Source organism: Colletotrichum siamense (assembly GCF_013390195.1).
Source record: "Colletotrichum siamense strain Cg363 chromosome Unknown KSG_Cg363_contig05, whole genome shotgun sequence".
Taxonomy (NCBI): domain Eukaryota; kingdom Fungi; phylum Ascomycota; class Sordariomycetes; order Glomerellales; family Glomerellaceae; genus Colletotrichum; species Colletotrichum siamense.
This window is the reverse complement of record NW_023501018.1, coordinates 3,780,843-3,803,001: the sequence shown is the minus strand read 5'-3', so window position 1 is coordinate 3,803,001 and position 22,159 is coordinate 3,780,843. Positions and strand designations below refer to the sequence as shown.

General features: G+C 50.3%; 8 protein-coding genes across 8 annotated transcripts; 3 read left to right on the top strand and 5 right to left on the bottom strand.

Moving 5' to 3' along the window:
* Positions 1-1,890: 1,890 nt before the first annotated feature.
* Positions 1,891-2,742, bottom strand: SOU1-1 (Sorbose reductase SOU1; the record flags this gene model as incomplete). The annotated part of the gene is made up of 1 exon (XM_036640433.1): positions 1,891-2,742. The coding sequence occupies one exon, from the start codon at positions 2,740-2,742 to the stop codon at positions 1,891-1,893; it is 852 nt and encodes a 283-aa protein (XP_036494050.1).
* An 878-nt stretch (positions 2,743-3,620) lies between these two features.
* PbP450-1-2 (Cytochrome P450 monooxygenase 1) lies at positions 3,621-5,386 on the bottom strand (the record flags this gene model as incomplete). The annotated part of the gene is made up of 5 exons (XM_036640432.1): positions 3,621-3,783; positions 3,854-4,020; positions 4,084-4,398; positions 4,481-5,281; positions 5,336-5,386. 5 exons carry the CDS (start codon positions 5,384-5,386, stop codon positions 3,621-3,623), a joined length of 1,497 nt encoding a protein of 498 aa, XP_036494043.1.
* A 1,281-nt stretch (positions 5,387-6,667) lies between these two features.
* Positions 6,668-8,117, top strand: radE-3 (Efflux pump radE; the record flags this gene model as incomplete). Its single annotated transcript, XM_036640431.1, has 4 exons — positions 6,668-6,918; positions 6,968-6,974; positions 7,022-7,471; positions 7,518-8,117. 4 exons carry the CDS (start codon positions 6,668-6,670, stop codon positions 8,115-8,117), a joined length of 1,308 nt encoding a protein of 435 aa, XP_036494044.1.
* A 455-nt stretch (positions 8,118-8,572) lies between these two features.
* Positions 8,573-9,820, bottom strand: CGCS363_v008581 (uncharacterized protein; the record flags this gene model as incomplete). Its single annotated transcript, XM_036640430.1, has 1 exon — positions 8,573-9,820. The coding sequence occupies one exon, from the start codon at positions 9,818-9,820 to the stop codon at positions 8,573-8,575; it is 1,248 nt and encodes a 415-aa protein (XP_036494045.1).
* Positions 9,821-10,933: 1,113 nt separating this feature from the next.
* CDC50 (Cell division control protein 50) lies at positions 10,934-12,048 on the bottom strand (the record flags this gene model as incomplete). Its single annotated transcript, XM_036640429.1, has 3 exons — positions 10,934-11,749; positions 11,809-11,905; positions 11,954-12,048. 3 exons carry the CDS (start codon positions 12,046-12,048, stop codon positions 10,934-10,936), a joined length of 1,008 nt encoding a protein of 335 aa, XP_036494046.1.
* Positions 12,049-13,166: 1,118 nt separating this feature from the next.
* CGCS363_v008579 (putative phospholipid-transporting ATPase) lies at positions 13,167-17,027 on the top strand (the record flags this gene model as incomplete). Its single annotated transcript, XM_036640428.1, has 2 exons — positions 13,167-16,555; positions 16,607-17,027. 2 exons carry the CDS (start codon positions 13,167-13,169, stop codon positions 17,025-17,027), a joined length of 3,810 nt encoding a protein of 1,269 aa, XP_036494724.1.
* A 749-nt stretch (positions 17,028-17,776) lies between these two features.
* Positions 17,777-18,744, bottom strand: PRPX (Pathogen-related protein; the record flags this gene model as incomplete). Its single annotated transcript, XM_036640427.1, has 3 exons — positions 17,777-18,086; positions 18,139-18,520; positions 18,579-18,744. 3 exons carry the CDS (start codon positions 18,742-18,744, stop codon positions 17,777-17,779), a joined length of 858 nt encoding a protein of 285 aa, XP_036494723.1.
* A 2,772-nt stretch (positions 18,745-21,516) lies between these two features.
* On the top strand, positions 21,517-21,837 carry CGCS363_v008577 (uncharacterized protein; the record flags this gene model as incomplete). The annotated part of the gene is made up of 1 exon (XM_036640426.1): positions 21,517-21,837. The coding sequence occupies one exon, from the start codon at positions 21,517-21,519 to the stop codon at positions 21,835-21,837; it is 321 nt and encodes a 106-aa protein (XP_036494142.1).
* Between the last annotated feature and the right edge of the window lie 322 nt (positions 21,838-22,159).

The window sequence follows — 22,159 nt, the reverse complement described above, 5'->3', positions numbered from 1 at the left end:
ATCCTCTATACTAAAGGTAATACCTAACCCCTTAAGAAGAAGTAAATAGAAGGTTTTCTAGCCTATAACTTTACTATTAAGACTCTAAAAATAAAAAAGATTAATACTTAACGTTAAGATATATTAATTAATAATATAAAGTAGTTCTTTAATATCTTAGCCCTCTTAGTAATTAAAAGTATCTTAATAAACCTCTAATAGAATATAGATAAAATAGGAATTATAGAGGAAGTATAAAAAGACAATTTAATATTAAGCTATTCTAGTAAGCTTTTAATCTTTATTTAGAGCTTTAATAAGTATACTTAGACCTCTATTATTAAATATATCTTAGTAAATAGTAAATATCTACTTCTACTTATTATCTTTAAAAATAAAACTATCTAATAGTAATAGTTCTCTAATAAACTTAAAGACTTTAAGGGATAGTATTTTATATTATCTTAGAATAGCTAGATATTAAATTCTATAGGTATTAAGTAGCTAAAGAAAGTATTTATCCTATTAACTATAGGGGAAGCTAAGAAGCTTTATTCTAAGCGTTTTCTTATTATAAATAGCTATAGAAGCTATATATCTAACGATTTTATATAGAAATACTTTATTAATAATATTTACTTAATATACCTACTTATATATTTATCACACTTTATATAGCTTCTTAATATAGTAATGTTCTCACCTCTTAAGAAGGCTTATAGATATCACTTTAAGGAATAAAACTATACCTTTAATATTATGCTAATTAGGAAGCAGAACTTCCTCTAATACTATTTATATATAAGAATAGATATTATATAATCTTATATAATATATACTAGCTTTAAAGTAATAAGTATATAGCTTATAAATATAGCTAAGCTATTAATAAGTTAATTCTTCTATATACTAACTATAATAGATATTCTATAGGTTTCTATATAGTATAAAATATCTATAGATATAGTATAGACGCCTAGTAATACTATTATTAAAACACTAAAGTTTTTAGCTAATATATAGCATGTTATATAGATATTTAATAGTAGGATGAGGTTAGGCTTTAGCGAAGTTAATACTATAGTTTATATACTCTTTATTTATAAGATTAATATATATCTAGACCTTAATAATATAGCTATAGTAAGTAACTAGATAATTATTAAGTCCCTTAAGGTATAAGTTAAGAAATATAAGCTAAAAAAACGTACTAAAGTTAAATTAAACCTAAACGAGAGGTTTATAATAGTTAAAGAGATTTATAAGAAGAAATAGGAGGTGTAGAACTATCTAATTAAGTTAGAAATAATATTAATTAATAGTAAATCTTCTGATAATAAAGAGAGCGTAAAATTATATATTATTATTACAGAACGGTAGAGATATTTAGCAATACGTAAAAATATAATTATTAGGGTGAGGGTCAAAATGCATGATTTTAGCGATTTTGTTGTGGGGGGATTTCGTTACTTGGGGGTGGGTCTTACGTGGAGAATGGGTCGAGGGTCTCGCTCATATTACGAGGGAGTAAACAGAATGAGTTATGAAACACACGTGAGCTCTTTGGTTCGGGCGTATTAGTCCCACGGTGGATGTGCTAAGACAAGTCGCGGTAACTGCCAGAGTCTCCGCAACTTACTGTCAGAGCCTAAGCGTATTGGCCAAGTATCTCTAAAAAATCATTCTTGACACGACGCGGTCCCCCGCAGATGGGGTCGGGTCGGGCTTATACCGAATCGGACTTATGCCGAAGGGCGCAAAAAACATCGGCAGGTGAGCACGATTGTAAGCTTGGGAGGGTTGGGATTTTCACTAGTCCTAGTCGACAGACGAGATTGATAAATAGCGCGACAAAAGTTGGATGGTTGAAGAGTCAACTCAAGATACTCTTTTCGAACTCAACTCATATCGTTAAAAGACACTGATACCTCCATCGACAAGAATGTCCGCTCCGGTGATGTAGCTGCCGGCTCTACTAGCCAACAGAATCACAGCCCCAGTCAGCTCCTCCGGCTTGCCCATCCTACCGTAAGGGTTTCTCTGCTTCCAAGTCTGCCGATGCTCTTCCAGACCCTCGCCCTCATTCAGGATGGTGTCCATATATCCGGGGCTGATACTGTTGACTCGGATTCCGTACCTTGCCCATTCTGCCGCAAGCGACTTCTTGATGGATAGAATGGCTGCTTTGGCAGCATTGTAGTGAACCTGCGGTTGCGGAAAGTTCACAATGTGCGCCGAAATGCTCGCCATGAGAACAATACTCCCGCCACTCCCCCGGCTCACCATAGACTTCGCCACAGCTTGAGCGACAAGGAAGGCGCCGGTGGTGTTCACCTCGAGCATCTTTCGCCACTGCTCCGGCGTGATATCCAGTGCATGAATAGCGAAGGCTATGCCTGCGAAGCAAAAGCACAGGTTAATCGGACCGATGTCACGTTCGGCCTGTGCAACCGCCTGCGACACTGCCTCAGCATCTGTCACGTCCACTTTTGTAAATGTGATTTTGGCATCGGGAAAATCGGAATGAAGATCATTGACGATTGCCTGTCCCGCGTCTGGGTGAAGGTCAAAGATGGCGAGACCCTGGAGGCCGTGCTCCAACAGAGCTCTGCAGGCGACGGAGCCGATATCGCCGGCCCCGCCGGTGATGATGGCGTTGCCGGTGACTGCGAAGCGGGCCGTGGCCCGCTCGGCTGGCGTGAGATTGGAGGTGGGTAGCGGGGGTGCGGTCTTGGAGGTGGCGGAACCATCGCTGAGTTGCATGGAGGGGGGAGCTCGGAACTTGAGCTGGTCGCGCGGAATGGACATCGTGTCGGTTTGCAGGAGCGAAAGAGCGCTGAGGGCTTATGAGACTTTTGATAGAGATAGACACGCAGGCAACAACCTATGTTCTATCAGTCTTTACGGTGGTTTCCGAGATGAACCTGAGGAGAATTTTGGCTTTCGAATGGCCTGTCTAGTTGGGTGGGTTGTCTTTTTGAGCGAGGTTTCTTGTACAGCGACTTGTACAAAACTCATCGAAATGTCACTGTCTCCGCTTTTGTGATCCGCGAACTGTACAGTAACGGCGGCTTCGTGCGGAGAAAGTTCTTCTGATACGGCCAAATGGTGTTTGCCATGCGGTTACTGTACAGTACCTGCAGCAAGGTGGCGGGGATGACCCTATCCGGCCACATGCTGATGTTCATGTCACTGGAGTGTGTTGGAACCATTGCGCGCGAAGGATTTTCGTCAATCATATTCGCCATGAACCAACCTAGTGCTGAGTAAAGAATTCCCTTTGACCATATCCATGTCGAACATAACGTCATTTTGTTGGGGATTTTTCTTGTCCGACGTTTTGACAGGCTTCATTGACTCGTCGCACAGTAATAATGGGAACAATATCTTATCGGCCTCCCAATTGGACATAGCCGAAATGTTACTGCGCAGTAACTGCGTTAGCGTGGTCCGATTGGGTCAGCGTGTAACTCAGCCATTCACATGGATGGCCGAGTCGAGTCTTGGCTGACTATGAGCGAGTGCGGGGGCCGATCACCGTTCGCTAATTATTCCGTTGTCCGCAGCAGCAAGTCAAGTTACGGACAAAATGGTCGTTCTAAAGTAAAGCAGGTCTAGTACGAATACATTCTCAGATGGCTTCAAGCTCTAGCAACAGGCTTGAGGTGAACTTTGAGAGGCCCCTTGTCCCACAGAATGAAGACCTTCTGTTGTCCCACCCAATCCCGACTCTCTTCCGCAAGCTCAAGGTCAAAACTCCAAATCAGACGAGCTAGAATGAGGCGCATCTCGACATACGCCAAACTGCTCATGTCAGCTACTGAGTTCAATTCTCAAACAACACGAATGGCGGTGATGGCAGGGGTGATCTCACTTTCGTCCCAGGCAATTACGGGCTCCGATGTGGAAGGGCTGGAATGCGTCTCGGTTATCGGAAGCAAACTCTGGGTCGCCGAGAAATCTCTCCGGGCGGAAACTAAACGGATTTTTGAAGTAGGCTTCGTTGTGATGTATCGCCCATTGATGAATGGCGACAGTCATCTGCGTTGAAGTCAGTCAGAAATACAGCTTTAGTGTTGGGAATATACTCTTCGGACAGCTCACATTTCCAGGTATGAAGCGACCGCAGACAGTAGCGCCCTCTTTGGGAGTCACCCGGGGTAGACCCATCGAAACAGGAGGATAGATACGGAGAGCCTCGTCCAGGCAAGCTAGCATGTAGCTCAACTTGTTGACCGAGATGATGGTGATGTCATCTTCCTTTTCGAAGGTCGACCGAACTTCAGATACCAGCTTCTCAAGCGTACGTTGGTTGGTCAATAGATAATAAGTCACCCCGGACAGCAGAGTGGCTGTTGTTTCTGATCCTCCGATGACGAGCGTGTTGCTGTTGGCAGCGAGCTGGTCGAAAGAGAGACCCTGGAGTATACAAGTAAGTCAACGGATACAGCGTTGTTGATGCATACGGGCTACATCAGAGAACGACAGGGTTAGAGCTTACAAGTTCATCCTTCTTCTTCAGCAATCCTTCGATGAGATCTGGTCTGCCTCCCTTACCGCCCAGGTCCATGCGTCGTTGGACCTTCTCTCTGGCGTTGTTGAGATTCTTTCCGCGACTCGCTCTTGCGGACTTGGTCGCCAACAGGTTGAGCATCAGCTTCTTCATCCAGGGGTAGTGGTTGGCAGTTTGGACGACTGTCCCAAGCCGAGCTGAGATGAAGATGGTGCGGATCCATGGATGATAATCTGACCTTTCCAGGCAACCGAATGGCTCACCAAACGCAAGATCGCCGATGATGTCGAACGTTGTAAAGTTGTACCAGGCCATCAGGTCAATCGGTTCGCCTTTGGCGCAGTTCTCGTGAAGACGCTGGATGAAGAGATTCACATACTGCATGATGAGGGGTTGCTGATCCCGCAGACTGCGCTCGCTGAAGCCATGCGACATTGACCTCCTCAGCAATGCGTGCTCTTTTCCGCCGGAGCTGACAATGGTAGAAGGGATCGTCGTGACTGGGCGGTAGAACATTTGATACTTCTCAAATTCCGGCGCACCGGACGATCGGTGGCCCATGATATCCTTCCAGGCGCTGACATTGTTGAAGGCAAGTTCGTTGGGCGCCACTCGGACAATGTCGCCGTATTTCTTATGCAGCTCTAAGATGTCAAATGGGAGCGTGCCTTTGTTGAGTTTGTAGCCGAAGCCTAGTCGTGTGGCTCGGAGAAGAACAGGCCCCGGAAAGTTTCGCAGTGGATGAAGATACAGGTTGTAAAATACTGAGAATGCGAGATAGACCGCGATCTTGGCAAATGTCGTCAGATGTGGCCGTTTCAGATATCGAGGCGGCGGACTCACCAAGCCAAAGAAGGCCAATAGGCCTGTCCAAATGTCGATCTGTAAGAACATTTTGCCTTCTTCTCTGCGTGAAAAAAGAGTGTGATGCGTCGTTGCTCTTTTCTGGTCCGTGTTTGCGCCCATCCAGCGATAGGAAAGGGGATTTAAAGCATGTCTTCAACATCGCAAATGTGCCCGAAAATGCATGTTTGGAATGCTCTCCGTCTCAATGAGACGGTCAACCCTTGTAACCCGAGAAATACGAGTATTGGAAGCCGAATCGATGCGACCGCCAGTGCGCCTAATCATCACTGCCCGGATTGGTGGGCTCCGGAAGGGCAACGTCTGGGGGTACCCCTGACGGGGCTGGGACGGCGATTGCAGCATTGACGAATCATTGGGAGATGCGAAAACGGGAAAAGGATGCGAGACGAAAACGAGATACCCGGCAATGAGATCAGCCCGAGAGATCAGACGCAGCCTTTTAGGGCACCAGCTTGCTTCATTCGGATGAACCAATGAGCGACGGGATTGGGCGCTATTAAGGGGGAACGAATCCCGTTGTTCCAGCGTTAGAAATCCGGGGGTAATTTTGAGATTGTGGAACATTTCCAATTGACAGCGCCCACAGATGGTTTCGTTGGGATCAGACTGCATCGTACTGCGCGGCCAATCTGAAGCCAAATTGTAGATCTCTACGGGGTTCGGGCGGGGGAATGGGTACGGCATGCTCTCGGGACAAGGTTTTTAGACCCTGGGCGTGCGCTGTGGCGGTCAAATACAACTCCGCAGAAATCGTAGGGCGTATCATTCGGAGGCTAGATGGTCTTCGCCCTGCACAGCCAAGCCTAGAAGCGAATCTTGGAGCCAAGCCCCTTCCCGCAATCACAGACAGACTAGCTCGTAGATCTGCGGGGCATCTCGTCGTCGTTGTCGTTATCGTTCCCGTGATGATGGTGACGAGAACGCGATCGATGGTGTGTCATGTTGTAAGTCATTAATGGTTGTATTGAAGTTGCGCCGTGTGGTAAACTTCGGCAATCTAGAAGTAAACCCAGGCTCTCTTAGAAGATACGTCCTATGTGAGCCCTATCAAGTTTCAGCAGGTGACGATGAACGGGGCCGGTGCAAATGCCTTTCCATAGATGGTACGGAATTTCACCTACGAAAAGAGTGTGAAATCCGAGATGAGATCCATAGATCGTTTGCCAGGTTGCAACCCCCAGAAGCGAGATATGTGGGATACCGCGAAAAAATAGAAGAAAGGGATCATGGAATAAAGAATGACCTGTGGTCAAACCAAGTGATCGCGTTACAGTCCAAGAAGGTATCATTTGACATCGACAAAACCAAATGGCGGGAAGCTCTGATATCGAAAAAGGGACTTCTGGTCTCTCACCGACAGTCCCCGCTACTCGTCTTTCTGCCCAGGAATCCGAATGCAAAGGACAAGATGCAAACCGAATACTCGCCGATGAAGATGCTCTTGAAAACCAAAGAATTGTCGACTGGAACGGGTCCGACGATCCTGATAATCCCATGAATTGGCCAGAGTCGCGTAAATGGGTAAACCTAACGGTGATGTCAATTTTGTCAATCATATCGTGAGTTACGTCTATCACCTGAGTATTGAGAAGCGCTAACGAATTACAGGCCTCTGGTAAGTAATAAGACTGCGCCGTATTGTTCAATGCTTATTGGAGACAGGGTTCATCAATGTTTGCGCCTGGTGTCCCGAAGTTGATGGCGGAATTCGGCAATAGCTCTCCTATGGCATCAACATTCGTGGTCTCGATCTACTTCCTCGGATTTGCCTTTGGTCCACTTGTCATCGCTCCCCTCAGCGAGATGCACGGGCGGATGTACGTTTACCATGCGGGAAACATTGCATTCACCGCATTCAGCATTGGTGCGGCGTTGAGTGTGAACTTGGACATGCTAATGGCCTTTCGACTTCTGATGGGTGTTTCTGGATCAGTCCCTACGACCGTCGGAGTAGGAAGCGTCGTCGACGTGATGAAACCCGAGAAGCGAGGCAGGGCAATCTCCTTATGGGCAATAGGGCCTCTGTTAGGCCCTGCCCTTGGACCGATCGCAGGAGGATACCTGATCGAGGCAGCCGGTTGGCGGTGGGTCTACTGGATACTGGCCATCTTGGTACGTGGTACTTCTACGTCGTTATGACCATCGTTGACAGAGACAGGGAGGGGCTTTTGGCGTCCTCGCACTCTTGGTTATGAGGGAGACCTACGCACCTGTTTTGCTAGAACGGAAAGCAAAGGCGGTGCGAAAAGCAACGGGCAACTACAATCTCCGGAGCAAACTCGACACAGAAGGCCCTTCGCGAATCAAGATGGCCCTCATTCGACCGCTCAAATTTCTGTTCCGGACACCTCTGGTCTCGACGATTGCGGTCTACGTTGGCATTGTTTACGGAATATTCTATCTCCTTGTAACCACGTTTTCGTTCGTCTACTCTTCACAGTACGGTTTTGACGAGGGAGACACCGGGCTGTCTTTTCTTCCTGCGGATCTGGGCATGATGATCGGGGTGTTGAGCTTGGGACACATACAAGACTATCTGGTGCTGCGAGCGAAGAGGACTTCTGATGACGATGGAAAATACAAGCTGGAGGTCAAGCTGACACCTTGGATCACTCTTCCGGCAGAGTTGCTGATGCCCGCCGGGCTGCTACTCTACGGATGGGCAAGCCATTACAGAGTCCATTGGATTGTCCCCATGATTGGCGCCATGATGTTTGCGCTTGGTTTGACAGGAGCAACGGTAAAACCTACTTCCTGATGTAGAAGCCTTGTTTTAAAGCTGACAGCTCTTCAGATGTCTCTTCAAAGTTATCAAATGGACTCGTACCCGAGATACGCGGCATCAGGATCTGCTGCGGTCATACTCTTGCGATCCTTGATCGGGGCATTAATGCCCCTTGGAGGGCTAAAGATGTACGATGCACTCGGCTTAGGATGGGGAAATAGCCTTTTGGCATTAGTTTGTTTACTTCTTGCTCCCATACCGGCTGGACTTTATCTTTTTGGCGAAAGGATTCGGAAAAGATATGATCCAGTTCTTTAGGGAGGATGTTGTCTTGTAGAAAACATTCTCGATGTATAGAGGAGAAGTTATCCCACCACATTAAGAAGTGCCTCGATTGCGCTTATTTCGGCACAACATCTGATTCTTATCCGTCTTGGTCACATAAAACATTCCAACGTTTGTTTCCTTCGGTCGTGATTATAAGCTCGTCACAGCCGACAAGGCAGCGCACTAAAAACCTCCAGCATGTGCGATAACGCTTCTTTGCTGTTCTCCCCGTACCTCTCCATGGCGTACGCGTGCTCCCGCACGTAATTCTTTTTCTTCTTGTACCTGCCGGCACTCATCACGCTGTAGCTCAGCTGGCCCATCTCGCCGTATGTCCACATCTGCATCAGCTGTTCGGCGGCCGGGTGGCTGCGGCGCACCTCCTCGACGACCCCGTGAGCCCGCCCCAGCGTCTGCATCGCCAGGTCGTACCTCTTCGCTGTGCTATGGAGCCCGACCAGCGCGAAGAGGCATTTACATTCGTCCTTGAGGCGTCCCACGTCCGCGTACTCCCTGGCGGCCCGCGTGTACATCGATACTATGCGCAGGAAGTCATTACCTCCTGTCTCTCCAAGCGCCTCTAGCAGCTGGCCCTGAAGCCCATGGATCCAGTTCATCGTGACGTTTAGCACGTCCAGCCTCGTCTCTAGGTACATCGAAGTGTACCGAACCATAGCGCTCAGGATGCCGACACGGTCTGCCACGCCGGCTGCTCTAATGCGCCGCCAAATCAGCGTCAGGGGGTGTCGCTCCCCGAGCACCGTGGCGTACATGCCGCAAGCGTACGGCACGAGGACGTCGGATACTTGCGGGGGCTGCTGCAGCACGTTGTAGCACAGGAAGTAGGTGAGCTCCGGGTCCGAGTTCTGGACGATCCACTTGATGAAGTTATATTCGTTCTTGAGGATGGCGGTCGCGGCCTCGGTCTCGCCGCGGCCCAGGAGTTCGTACACGCCGCCCATGACGCCGCACCACTTGTTGAGACGCTTGCGGCTGGGGCGCCGGCCGCGGGTGCAGAGGGCCCCGTCCACGACGGACCACACGCTGTCCTGGAAGACGCCGTCGAAGAAGCCGCTTAGGATGCGGAGGATCTCGTCGGCGAAGCGGAGGCCGGGGGCCGGGTCGAGCGGCTCCGGGACGGGCGAGGGCGTCCTACAGACGACGTCGAGGCGAGCGACGGCCTCGAGGTCCTCCCGCAGATCCGGTCTCTCGCTCAGATATTGGACGACACGATCCCATTGGACGACGGACTTATCGGAACCAGCGGCGGCTGACAGGCGCAGGGTGTCCTGCAGTTCGGGCCTGCGCTTGAGGTAGTGGACCACGCGGCCCCAGTCGACGTCCTGGTTGCGAATGGCGAAGCGCGTGTCCTTGCCGACGGCATCGCGGTCCCGCTTGAGCTTGAGCATGGCGAGTATCTCAGCCTCCTTGAACTTTTTGTCGAGGCCCCAGCGCTTGATCCGTGTCTTTTACATTCTCTCCCTGCGTGTTTGGTTGAAATCGTTAGCCCGCAACGTTCTCGACTACTGTTTAAGTCAGGTGAAAACCCCTGGATCTCGTGTCTCCAGGGCTCGACGGCAGGCTCTTGGACGTACGTTGCGTGGAAGAAATACTCAGTCTCCATGATCTGCTTCACTTCTTTTAACGGCCTGTTCTCGTCTTTGTACAGCCGGGTGATGACCCCTTGATGACAGGTTCATAGCTCCTCCGTCGTCGCGTAGATCCTGCCCTTGGCCACCGGGGGTGGGGCTTGTTCGACGTCGTGATGAACGATGTCCATAGCGATACGATATGATTTTCCAAAGTCGAAAACGTTGTTCGGATTTGCTTGTACCGCGGAGATCCAATTGCTGCGGCGGACACTGTAAATCGTGGGTGAAGTTCTGGATCAGGCTGAGGCTCGTTCAGGGATCGCCGGCAGCCAACACTGGTGATCCCCTTTCCTGTCAACCCCTCCCTGATCGTCGCCCGCAACTGTTATTGGTCCAGAGCAAAAGGATCTTGCATGCAAGCGAGTTTCTGTACAGCGTCCACTGGCTGCAATAACACACGATCGGGGTGATTCGCTAGTTTTGACCAAGCAACCCCTCTGAGTTTACCATAGGTACTTAAGGTAGGCCAGCTTTCGATGCCACGAGTAAGGTGTCGTGCAAAGTATTTATAAAGCAACAAGACGAAACGAAGGCTCAATGCAATGATAAACATCTCTAGTTGATCTATCCAAAGGCGAACTCCAGTCGACTAAAAAGCAAACAAACTCAAAGACTTGCGCTCCGATTTCGAAGTAATAGGTTACTACGATGTAGATAGTCGTGTTCAGAAAGCTTCCTTGGCCGATATCTCAATGTAAGTGCAAAAAGGAAGGCGGCAAATACAGAAAAGGCGCCCAAAGCCGTGTAAGCTCTTCCCACGAATTCGTTGCGTCTTCCGACCGCTGAGTTTGTGGAGATGATGATCGATTTTGTTCCGTGATTCTTGTGGATCGGGAAGTCTGGTTGAGCAAATGTCAGTGGTTGCTTGGATCACAGAAACGGTCCCTGGGCCTTACGTGAAATGACTTCGATGCGGTACATTCCTCTTTCCATGGCGTCATCGTTATTGCGCATGGCAAGCTTCGCAAACCTGTTCCCGGCCGATGTTCGCATCCAAACCATGAAAGATTCATCCTCCGCCGGGTTGAACATGTTGCCAGCATGGTATCCGTTCGGAAATCGCTCGACCCATCCAGGGGGAGGAACAATTAAGGTATCGTTTCCGCCGGCTTCTGCAGGTATCTGGTAGCTACTCGATCGATAGATTGCCCTGTCGATATCTTTGGCGATGCCAGTTCGGGACATATTGTATGTATGCGTCTGGTTTGAGCCGCTTGAAGAGGGCAGACGGATCGGATCGTGGAAGGTGTCGTTGAAGTACGAATTGGCAATCATTCCACAAGGGAAGATGATCTCCTCCGACCCGTCCTCTGTCTGTCGCGTCTTCAGAGGCCCACAATCAGACGATTTGATGGCGTTGATGCTGACGCTGTCGCCCATCAACTGTTTCTTGTCACGGGAGTTGACATACTCGCGGTGATTCTGATGGAAATTTGTAAGACGGTAGTAATACAGCACAGGTGGTTGCAACTCTTCAGGGAGGAAGAACTCCATGGTGCAAAGTGTGTAGTTCTTGGTGACGCCATCGAAAGTCAAAGATTTGTTCGACCGCTTCCACTGGTCCACCAGCTGTCCCGCGGAAGATGCTTTGAACTTCTTTTCCACATTATCTGGTGGCATCACCTCGAGCTCGTCGTACGATTCGATTTCGTGGCATTTCGTATAATCCAGTCGGATTTCCCTGACCTGTGACAAAGATAAGAATCATGCGAATCTCAAGTTCTGGCAGATCTAGGCGCACATACCTGATCGTTTATAACAAGCCAGAAAATTCCGATGGCAAGAAAGATAATCCCAATGAAGAGAAAAATTCTGATTGATGTTTTCGGCGTGAGAATAGGCCTGGCCAGTCAGCAGGAGAGCATGATGCGTGGACCAGATTCTACATACTCCCATGCCTTCATACGCTGCTGTTTAAAAGGTGTGTCCTTTGGCTTGTTTGTCTTCTCACCCGCAACTTCCTTCCCAGGTCGAAGACGCGCCATTGCAGATGTGCAGAGGTGTTTCGATGAAGAGAGGCTGCCGTTCTGAACGGAAGATAAAGCGGGTAAAGTGTGCTGAGGCTTTTAGAAATGCAATTGGCAAAGGTCTATGAGAGCAGCCACCTTCAGACAGATGGAAGCGGTCGAGACGCTGGCGATAGGGTACATCTATGCATGTTCATGACAAATGTCCCACTCATCGTCGACGTGAAGATGTTTGAGATTATCCCGTGGCTGGCTATGCTCGTGTCTCATCAACTACGGACCTCCACTGCCCAAAGCAAAGTCTCGAAAAACAATATGATAAGAATCAAATTCAGTTTCGATCGCCCGCTAGGCGCCGCCTACGTAGACAGGGTGAAACCTTAACCATAGGCAGCGGCGAAGCAAGGGAGAATGCAAGCTGAAAACGAGTCAGGCCAAGAGGTAAATTGAGGCAGGGGTGGATCTTCAAATGTGCAGTTGTTGCGGCATCGAATGCCGATGCCGTCTAAATCCCGTGTAAATCAAGCTTGTAGTGGCAGAAACCGCCCGAATTGTGGCAGTGTTTGACGTTACGGAGGGTTACGCGCGTTTTTGCTGCGCGAAGCTGGGCATTACAATATCCGCTAGGGATCGGCAGGGCTGAGTTCGTATAACGCCAACCAATCGTGGTTACAGTGCCAAGAATCTCGTTATCGTTTTCTCTTTCGAAGTGCCTTTGGCCAGGGGCTGGTTCGTGCGGAGGATGCAGGGATTCGTAGTGCAACTGTATCGGAACTATTCTACGACACGCCGCAGTATCCTTGGCTTGCGGGCCGGGTAACTAAGGGATGTGTTTAACGAAGACGAAGGTAAAATTGGTCTCTGTAATTGAACATAATGAGATCAACTTCAAATCAAATTGGAAATAGCTTCCCAGGTCCCGTCATCTTAATGCTTATGCTGGCCGTCATCATTAGAACATCTTCTGCAGAGGATTCAAGTCCACCAAACGGGCGTATCATCAGGAACCTCTACTGCACATCTACGGAATCTATTCAATTTGACAGTCTTCAACCGGCAGTCTCATTCTCCCAGTCCACAACGGGCGACTCTGCTAGCCTTGAGCTTACAGGCCCTCCATAGAGAACACCGCAACAATGCTGCAGAACAAGAAGGGCTGGTCCATTAGTTCGCTTTTCCACAGGCGTCCATTACCTTCGTCTGCAAATGGTCGTCATATCCCCATTGGGCTAAGTCATCGACAACCCCTTCAAGATGAGCGCCGCCGGAAACCATACATATCCAACGCTATCAAGACGTCAAAGTACAATGTCTTCGACTTCCTACCGCGGCAATTATTGTACCAATTCTCACGCTTGGCCAACGCCTACATGTTGGCGATATCTATACTGCAGGTGATCCCTGGTTTCAGCACGACCGGCAGATTCACTACCCTCATTCCCTTACTTATCTTCCTCTCCCTCATCATCGCCAAAGAAGGCTACTACGACTGGAAGAGACATCGACAGGACGTGGCGGAGAACAACCGTGACGCTGTGGTTCTTCGAGATGCTGCGTCAGGTACGAAGGGGTCGCTACCAATGGGCGCGCAGTACTACGGCGGCTCCAACGCGACTGGGTTGCAATGGATGCGGTCGGCATGGAGAGATATCAAAGTCGGGGACGTCATTATGCTCTCCAGAGATGACGACGTCCCAGCTGACATCGTGCTCCTTCATGCGGATGGCGAGAACGGGTTTGCCTACGTGGATACGATGGCTCTCGACGGCGAAACGAGCCTGAAGGCGAAACAGCGACCATCGACGCTACCCGATTGCAGCACCATCGAAGGCATCGCAACATGTCCAGCGCACCTGACTACCGAGGATCCCAATGCAGATCTGTACCGATTCGATAGCAAGCTGACAGTCGATGACCTTACTCGCCCCTTGACGATCAACGAAGTCATTTACCGCGGCAGCACGATTCGGAATACCTCCTGCGTTGTTGGGGTTGTTATCAATACCGGCGAGGAGTGCAAGATCAGGATGAATGCCAACAAGTCGACGAAACCGAAGCGGCCAGCGTTAGAGAGCGTGACCAACAAGATTGTGGTTTTCCTCATGATGTACGTGCTACTCAGTTCGGCTATTGCGACTGTGGCGTATGTTGTCTGGAAGGACAAGCAAGAGCGGTTTGCATGGTACCTCGAGAACACGTCAATCCCGTTCCTCGACATTTTTGCTGGCTTCATCATCATGTTCAACAACGTGATCCCATTGTCTCTCTACGTGGGCCTCGAGGCTATCAAGCTCGGCCAGATGAATCTCATTGGTAATGATCTGGATATGTACCATAAGGAGACGGATACTACCGCTGGCGTCAACAACACCAATAACTTGGACGACCTTGGTCAGATCAGCTACGTTTTCAGCGACAAGACAGGCACTCTGACTGACAACATCATGAAGCTACGGCACATCAATATCGCTGGCACGAGCTGGCTGCATCGGATGGACCTTGCAGCAGACTCAGACGAGTTTGGAGACCAAGCAGCGGATCTTACAACCGACGATATGCTGGAGTACATCCGAGCACGACCGAACTCTCCATTTGCCACCAAGGCTATGCGCTACATTCTTGCGATGGCGCTATGTCATACCTGTTTGCCTGAGAGGAAGGAGGATGGAGAGATGGACTTTCAGGCCTCTTCTCCGGATGAGCTTGCTCTAGTCAGAGGTGCGCGAGATCTGGGATTCATCGTCACGCAACGCTCATCGCAGTCGGTCACTGTACAGATGCCCCACGTAGACGGTAGCTCTTCTCAAACCATCTACGAGATCTTGGACGTTATCGAGTTCAGCAGCAAGCGGAAGAGGATGTCCATCGTTGTTCGCTGCCCTGACGGCAGATTGTGGCTCATTTGCAAAGGCGCCGACAGCATCATCTTGCCTCGTCTTCGATCTGCTCCGTCGGACATGACAGGAGCCCCTAGCAGCAACGAGGATGGTTTCAAGGGGGCGCGAACCATCTCTGCTCGTTGGAGCACACATAAGACACCTCAATTTGAAGAGACTATCGCCGAGTTGGGGGATATGGACGATCGCTCGGAGTACAGTCAGCCGACAGCAAACAACGAAGACTCGTGGATTCGTCTTCAGCCTCAGCCGCTCCGCGCCAATGCGACGAGGTCAACAGCGGGACAACAATCTCGGTTTCAATTTTTGGAGAACCCTCAATTACTAGATGACGCTCAAAACATTCGTCAATGCTTTGCACGAATTGACGAGTATGCCACGGAGGGTCTGAGGACGCTCATCTACGCCGGCAGATTCCTGGAGCCAGCAGAATACCACAACTGGAAGCAGCGCTATCTTGAGGCAGAGACTAGTCTCGAGGATAGGCAGCAGCGTATCGAGGATGTGAGCGATCTACTCGAGCAGTCTTTTGACCTTGTTGGCGCATCAGCTGTTGAGGACAAGTTGCAGAAGGGCGTTCCCGAGACCATCGAGAAATTGCGCCAGGCGAGGATCAAGATTTGGATGCTTACCGGTGACAAGCGAGAAACCGCAATCAACATCGCACACTCCACGCGTATTTGTGGCCCGGATACATCCCTTTTCGTCATCGACGTGAAGGAAGGTGATCTGGAACTGCAGCTGACGGGCATCACAGATGCAGTTCAGTATCGCCTGGGACCGTCGTATTCTGATCCTTCGCGTGCGCACGCAGCGGTGGTCATTGATGGAGAGACTCTGACTTGCATTGAAGAGCCCTCTGCAGTCCGTCTTCGCAATCTCTTCGTCTCTCTCATGACCATGGTTGACTCGGTCATCTGTTGTCGCGCTTCTCCTGCCCAGAAGGCTTTACTTGTCAACACAATTCGCAAAGGCCCACCGAGCGAGGCTTCCGGAATTTTTTCTTGGCTCAAACAGGGACCCAAGAAGCCCTTGACACTTGCGATCGGCGACGGAGCCAACGACCTGGCCATGATCTCCGCAGCCAACGTCGGAGTTGGCATCTCCGGTCGAGAGGGACAGCAAGCAGCTCGGGTTGCTGATTTCAGCATCTCTCAGTTCCGATATCTTTCGAAGTTGATGTTGGTTCACGGTCGATGGAACTATTACCGCACGACCCGCTTCATCCTTGCGACGTTTTGGAAAGAGACATTTATCTACTTCCCCCAGGCCCTGTTTCAGGAGCAGACCGGAGCAACCGGGACCAGTCTCTACGAACCAGGAAGTCTCACATTCGTCAGCTTCTTCACGGCAGTGTGCATTCTCGTCCTCGGAACTTGGGAGCAGGACCTCAAGTCGCGGACTTTGGCGACGATCCCGGAATTGTTCAGATATGGACAGAATGGCGAGGGGCTGAACATGGCGGTGTATCTCGGATGGGTTGGCAACGCCCTCATCGCTGGCCTCGTTGTCTACGCCGGTTGTTGGGCTGGATATACCGATTCAGAGATGATTGATGACGACGGCCTCTACGCTCAAGGTCTTTTAACTTTCATTGCTTGTGTCGTTTGGATCAACATCAAGCTTTTGTAAGTCAAGTTGAAGCAAACAAGGGGAATGTCTTGACTAACGCCTTCAAGGATCGTCGAGCTACATCACAAGACGCAGATTGCCTTCTGGGCCATTTTCGGCAGCGTTGCTGGAGTGTGGGTCTATGCTCTAATCACTGCCGTCGCCTCCGGTCCCAGCTCAGGTCCATACTCTATTCGAAGCGGCTTGCTTCTTCTTTTCGGTCGTGATCCAGCTTGGTGGTTCACCTTACTGCTGGTGCTGGGGGGATTAAGCATAATGGAAATGGCCACTCAAGCTCTAAAACAGAGTCATGTCTTGCGGGCCTGGCTGTCTCGGTGCTGGTCTTCAGAACACAACTCGGAAAAGAAAGGAGGAGGAGTTCGCGAGGGTTTCAAAGACTGGGAGCCACGTTTGTGGCAGGAGATGGAGAAGGAGCCGGGTGTGATGGGTGTCCTCGCCCAGTTGCGCCGGCAGGAGCTCGTTGAATAGCAGCTTTGTTTGTAGCCAATGGACTCTTAGCCTGCACTATTAGATCTTGAATGAATGTGCCCGTTCCGAAAATCGATACTTTCGAAACGTTGAAACTTGGAAGTTGAAGGTTTCAACGACAATCTCAGCATGTATGATCACCGTCGTTGCGGCTTTCGAGAAACTCAGGAGTCGGTTTTAAAACCGACGTTTCCCGCCAAGTCGGCTTCCCGTTAGCCTGGCATGTATCTGAGATCTACCCGGCCGATTTGAGACACTTCTCAGTACACCCACCGGCCTTACCCGACGGCACCTTTGAGTGAGTGGGCCTCCACATGCTCAAGGGAGGCGTTGGGCTTGCGGGTGGGTTCGATCTTCCGGAACCAACGGGTGGCAAGGGGCGGCTAAGGCAGGCCGGAATGCGGAGTGACGGCTACACAATGATCAAGTTCTGGGACCATACTGGCGTGGAGTGGCTTTGGAGTCCCAATATGCCACCTGTAGCCGAGCCGTTGAGATCCTAGCTTCGAATTCATTGCCCGCAAATTTCAAGGCGTCCTGACTAGGAGGAATCTTGAACGTGAATAATGAAAGGTGGGACTACGCCCCTTGAAACGGACGATACTTTCATGCGTCTGGGTACTAAGTATTAACAATATTCGAATTCGATGCTCGTAAGACTTCAGCGGCGCCCAACCCCATGGTACTACGAATACTGCAGCGACCTCTTCGTTGGGACGGGTGATTTATCCGCACCATTGACACATTTCTTATTCTCTATTCATCATAGGACATCCCGAAGCATTGCCCGACGCTCCAACATGAAGGTCGCTGAGCTCCTTGGCGGTCATCTTCACCTCTGCGGCAATAGCCTCGTCGAACCTGGTCTCAGGATCGACAGTCTTACCGATGGGATCTTTCCTCACAACGCCGTTGGGCGCAATTTGTTGAAACATCTGCAAGGAATCGAACTGGGTGTCTACCGCCTGGAGCCGAAGCTTCTCGTCCACCCGCGCAATCGTGACACCCTGGATGTCGATTGGTCCTCCATGCGCCTTTGCGGTCACCTTTTCCCCTTTGCTAAACGAAGTGGTCAGAAAATGAACTCAAATGAGAAATGGCGGATGCATACTTATTAAAACCCACGTAGTCGTTCTTCATGACGCCCCAATGGCGCCACTTGAAGGCAACAACAGGCGGACCGCTATACACCTCGAGCACTTCCCAAGCGAAAGTAGGCATCATCCGCTTGAAGGTCTTGTGGCTGGACGCGAAGTCTGAGTAGTCGGGGCTGTAGTACTCATTGGGCGAGATGACGGCGTTGTAGGTGCCGACCTTAAGCATGTGCTCGCCTGACTGCGCTGCTCCGCCGTTGACTGAGAATGTGTACTTCTCGTGGTCGACAGTCCTCCAGTCCTGAAGTCTTGTCTTGAAGGACGCTTCAACCTCCCAGTTCTTGACCAGGTTCTCGACCAGCTCCGGCAAGCTGCCAGCAGCGTGGTTCATCTTCTTGCCTAGCCACATAATTAGCTTCCACCGTTCGCGTTTGAAAGCGCAGAGACATAATCTTACCTTCTCTCCAGACCCTCCGTGTCTTTGTGTAATCGGGCGCTCTGCCATATCGCCACTGGACGCCCTCGTCGCCAAACACAGCGTTCGGGGAAGTGACATAGTCCGGCAGGGCAGGCGATGCCGCGGCCTCAGCCTTACGGTCTTTGGGGGTTTCCACGATAACCATGGCGGCGAACTGGTTCGAACGAAGAAAAGAATCCGGACGAGGGGCGGAATGAGGCGTTGTCGCCTAGTTATGGTCTCTGGCTTCCGGGGATTGGGGCGGAAAGTCGCTGTGCCACGAGGGGGTGAAATTGTCTTAGATACGCGTGGGAGAAGAGAGACAACGGTGATACAAGTATTCCCGCAGTTGTCAAATCTCTAGCGGTGGCGCTGCTTCCTCACGGCCGTTCCGTCTCCGTCTGAAACGTAAAACGCGGCGGGAGACTGCGTCCCAAGAATCCTACAGCAACGTTCGGTCCTGCAGGAAAGCAAAATCTCCTGCACGAAATGGCGAGCCGAAGTCCGAGCTCCGGGAACACAATTACCTTTTCTTCTTTCGCCAGGTGCAGAACGCACGTGTGTATTGTGTGTGTGTCTGTGGTCGGCAGAACAGGCCTGGACCAGCTGAAGTACCAAAGCGACAAAGGCTATGTGACACGAGGTGGCCACCCGGGAGCAACAAGTTCAGATTCTGCACTTTAATTTGCTGGAAGGGGTCCCGACAAGCGAATCCTGGCTCATCTGACTTGGTCAGCAAATTGATTGATTCAGATATCCCGATGACATGGTAGGGGGAGAATGGAAACGTGCATGTTACCAGATCCGGCGTGATGTTCGGTCCTTGCGCAACCTGAGTTGAGAGAGACAGAATTTTGTAAACAGAGGGGAAGAGAGATTTCAAGAGAAGACAGTTGCCCGGTCAGACTGGAGGAGTGAAACTGAGGAGCAAAGTCTATTATCTCATAAACGCAATTTTCCCTCGTGGCGGCAGCATGGCGTTCTTTATGTGAAGCGGTGTAGCCCGGCTTTTCCGGTTCAGAAGCCTCACTATCACATCTCATTATCAAAAGTCTCATCAAAAAGTCATCGTCGGCACTAGGGAGGAGGGAGAAGGCTTAGCTCGTGTTGAGAGGAACGCAGGGAGGAAGGGAGGCTGCAATCCGGTAGCCCCATTGGCTCCATCGAGGGTCAGTAATCAAGCGCATCGCCGACTCTAATAGACCCCTGGAAGTGTCTCTCTTCTAACGCGTGGCTTCAATGTCTTTGATTGATCAAATCCATGTCTGTTTTGGCCCAAATGTCTCAGTTCGGCGTGCCACGCGTATAGAAAGCAAGCAACTTTCCGATGTCTTGGCGGCCAATCGTAGGCTATCGACAGAGACATTTTGACGATCTGTGGGGTGTCTGGTTCAAGAAGAAACGAGGCCGACATGCCCGTGCTACCTTACCTCGTGGTCTGGCACGCTGAGAGGTGAATCATGTCCTTTTGCCACGCGACAACAAATGAGTCTTGTCCTACTTCAATGTCATCATTATCGGAACGGAGGAAAGAATCCTTGATGCCGAAGTTCCCCAGCCCCTTGCCTCCTGGCATCTGGGTAATTATGTGCCGGGAGCATGTGAACCGACAGCTTTTTCAAAGACCGCCCCGTTCTCTGAATCCTTGGCGTGCATGATCCAACAAAAAGCTAGGGTTTTCAAATTTTCAATGTGCAGTAGACCGATTCTTAAGTGTACATAAGGTATTTGTATTCAGCGAGCTTCGCCGACTCAGCAATGCACCCAAGGAACGCCGTTGAGAGAAGCAAGGAGATATACGTTTGAAGTTTTGTGAGAAAAGGTCGGTCCGGAGCTACCGACGACAGCATTGTCATCCGGTGCATTTGTCACCGATGGTTTCCGGTTCTCGAGCGTGCGGGATGCGCCGAGACACCCACTATTATCGGCCGAGGTCTCAAAGTGGAACCGCGTCCGGGTTCCGTGGACAGAGCGGGGAAGGGCACGATTCTTCGTGGAGGAATGTTCAGGCGGAATGACAGGGCGAACCTTCGGTGAATGCTTCATTTGGCAGCTACATCTTTGCGAATACCACCGTGTCATTGAAACCCGGCTCAACCGAGAGGTCTAGAGTGACGATCCCACAACTACCAGCCCAGACTAATTCACCGCACAACCCATCATCTCGCTGTCTAAGACAGAGGAAGCCTCATTTAGGAATCAGCTTGCATGCATATGCTGGTGCTTAGTATTACCGTTACTGTCCTCGTGGAATCGGTCGCACCGGGCGCCATGGGACGAACAACTCACAGGTGATTCCCGTTGAGGTACATGTTCGTGCATGATCGCACTATCACCGCGCGGGTTGTAATACGATGCAATGGAGCCAACTGCCTTCCTGGGGTTTTACGCCCGAAGGTTGCGGGGCCAGACAACCGCTTCGGGGCGGGAACATCCCGACCCAGAGCCGATCTGTGGAGAGTCTGCAGGTACTGTAGCATTTGCATCGAAAGACATCGGATCCCGCCGGCTATTATCCCAGCCAGGCTCTGTTTGTTTGGTGGGCCAACGCCAACTACATAGTCATTGTTGGCTGTTTTCTACTACCCCTCTTCTCGGACCACTCTCACATCGGGGCTTCCATGTAACCATGCTTAAATGAACTGCCAAAAAGCTTCAAAGTCTCCACGTATAGGACCAAGGAAGAGCATGCTTTGTCACATTCTAATCAGCCGCCGAGAGTCTAGAAACTTGTAAACAACAGGTAAATCGCAATTGACGGATGCGATCTGCTTCCGAATAGAAGCTGTAACAATGACATATGGAGTGGCCAAGACATAAATACCAGGCAGAAATCCGCATTCATCTTGTACACTCTATTCTCATCATCACAAGCTCAGACATCAAACTGCATCACCTTTGACACAACCCCATTGTCAATCACCTCCCAAACGCCATCATGCAGTTCACCATTCTTTCTCTTGCCACATTGGCCTCTTGTGCCGCTGCACAATTCTGCGGTGTCGTCACCTCTCCCGCTCAGAGCTACATCCCCTGCGAATCAGAGCAATTCCCCGCCATGGACGCTGCCTGTACCGCCATTGGAGGTACTGTGTCCGGTCACAACCGAGAAGTCGGCAACCAACTCTCCAACTGCATCACCTACTGCAACAATGTCCCCGCCGGTGGACACGACACCAACGGCCTCGCCGGTCGCTGGAACTACCACCTCTACGTTGTCGATTCGTGCACCAGCTGCGGATACTGCGGCGGCCAGTAGACGTCGCTGAATCTTCACGCGATCGGCCCGTGTTGGTCACCATGCGGGCGAAGGCCAAATGGTAGATGGTAAAACATTAGAAAACTTGAATACGGCGACTCTGTCACGTTGTTCCCAAGATCGAGTTACTGGATACCAAAATATTCATGTACATACTATAACATGCAAACATGGTTGGAGGTGTAAAAGAGATTGACATTTCATCACTTATGAACAGTGACAGTTTGTTTCAAGTACTTGCAATCTATTTTTCGTGATATCCTGGCTCCTCCAGCCTTGATCGAAAGTCATTGCGCAAAATATGAAATACATCAACATTGTG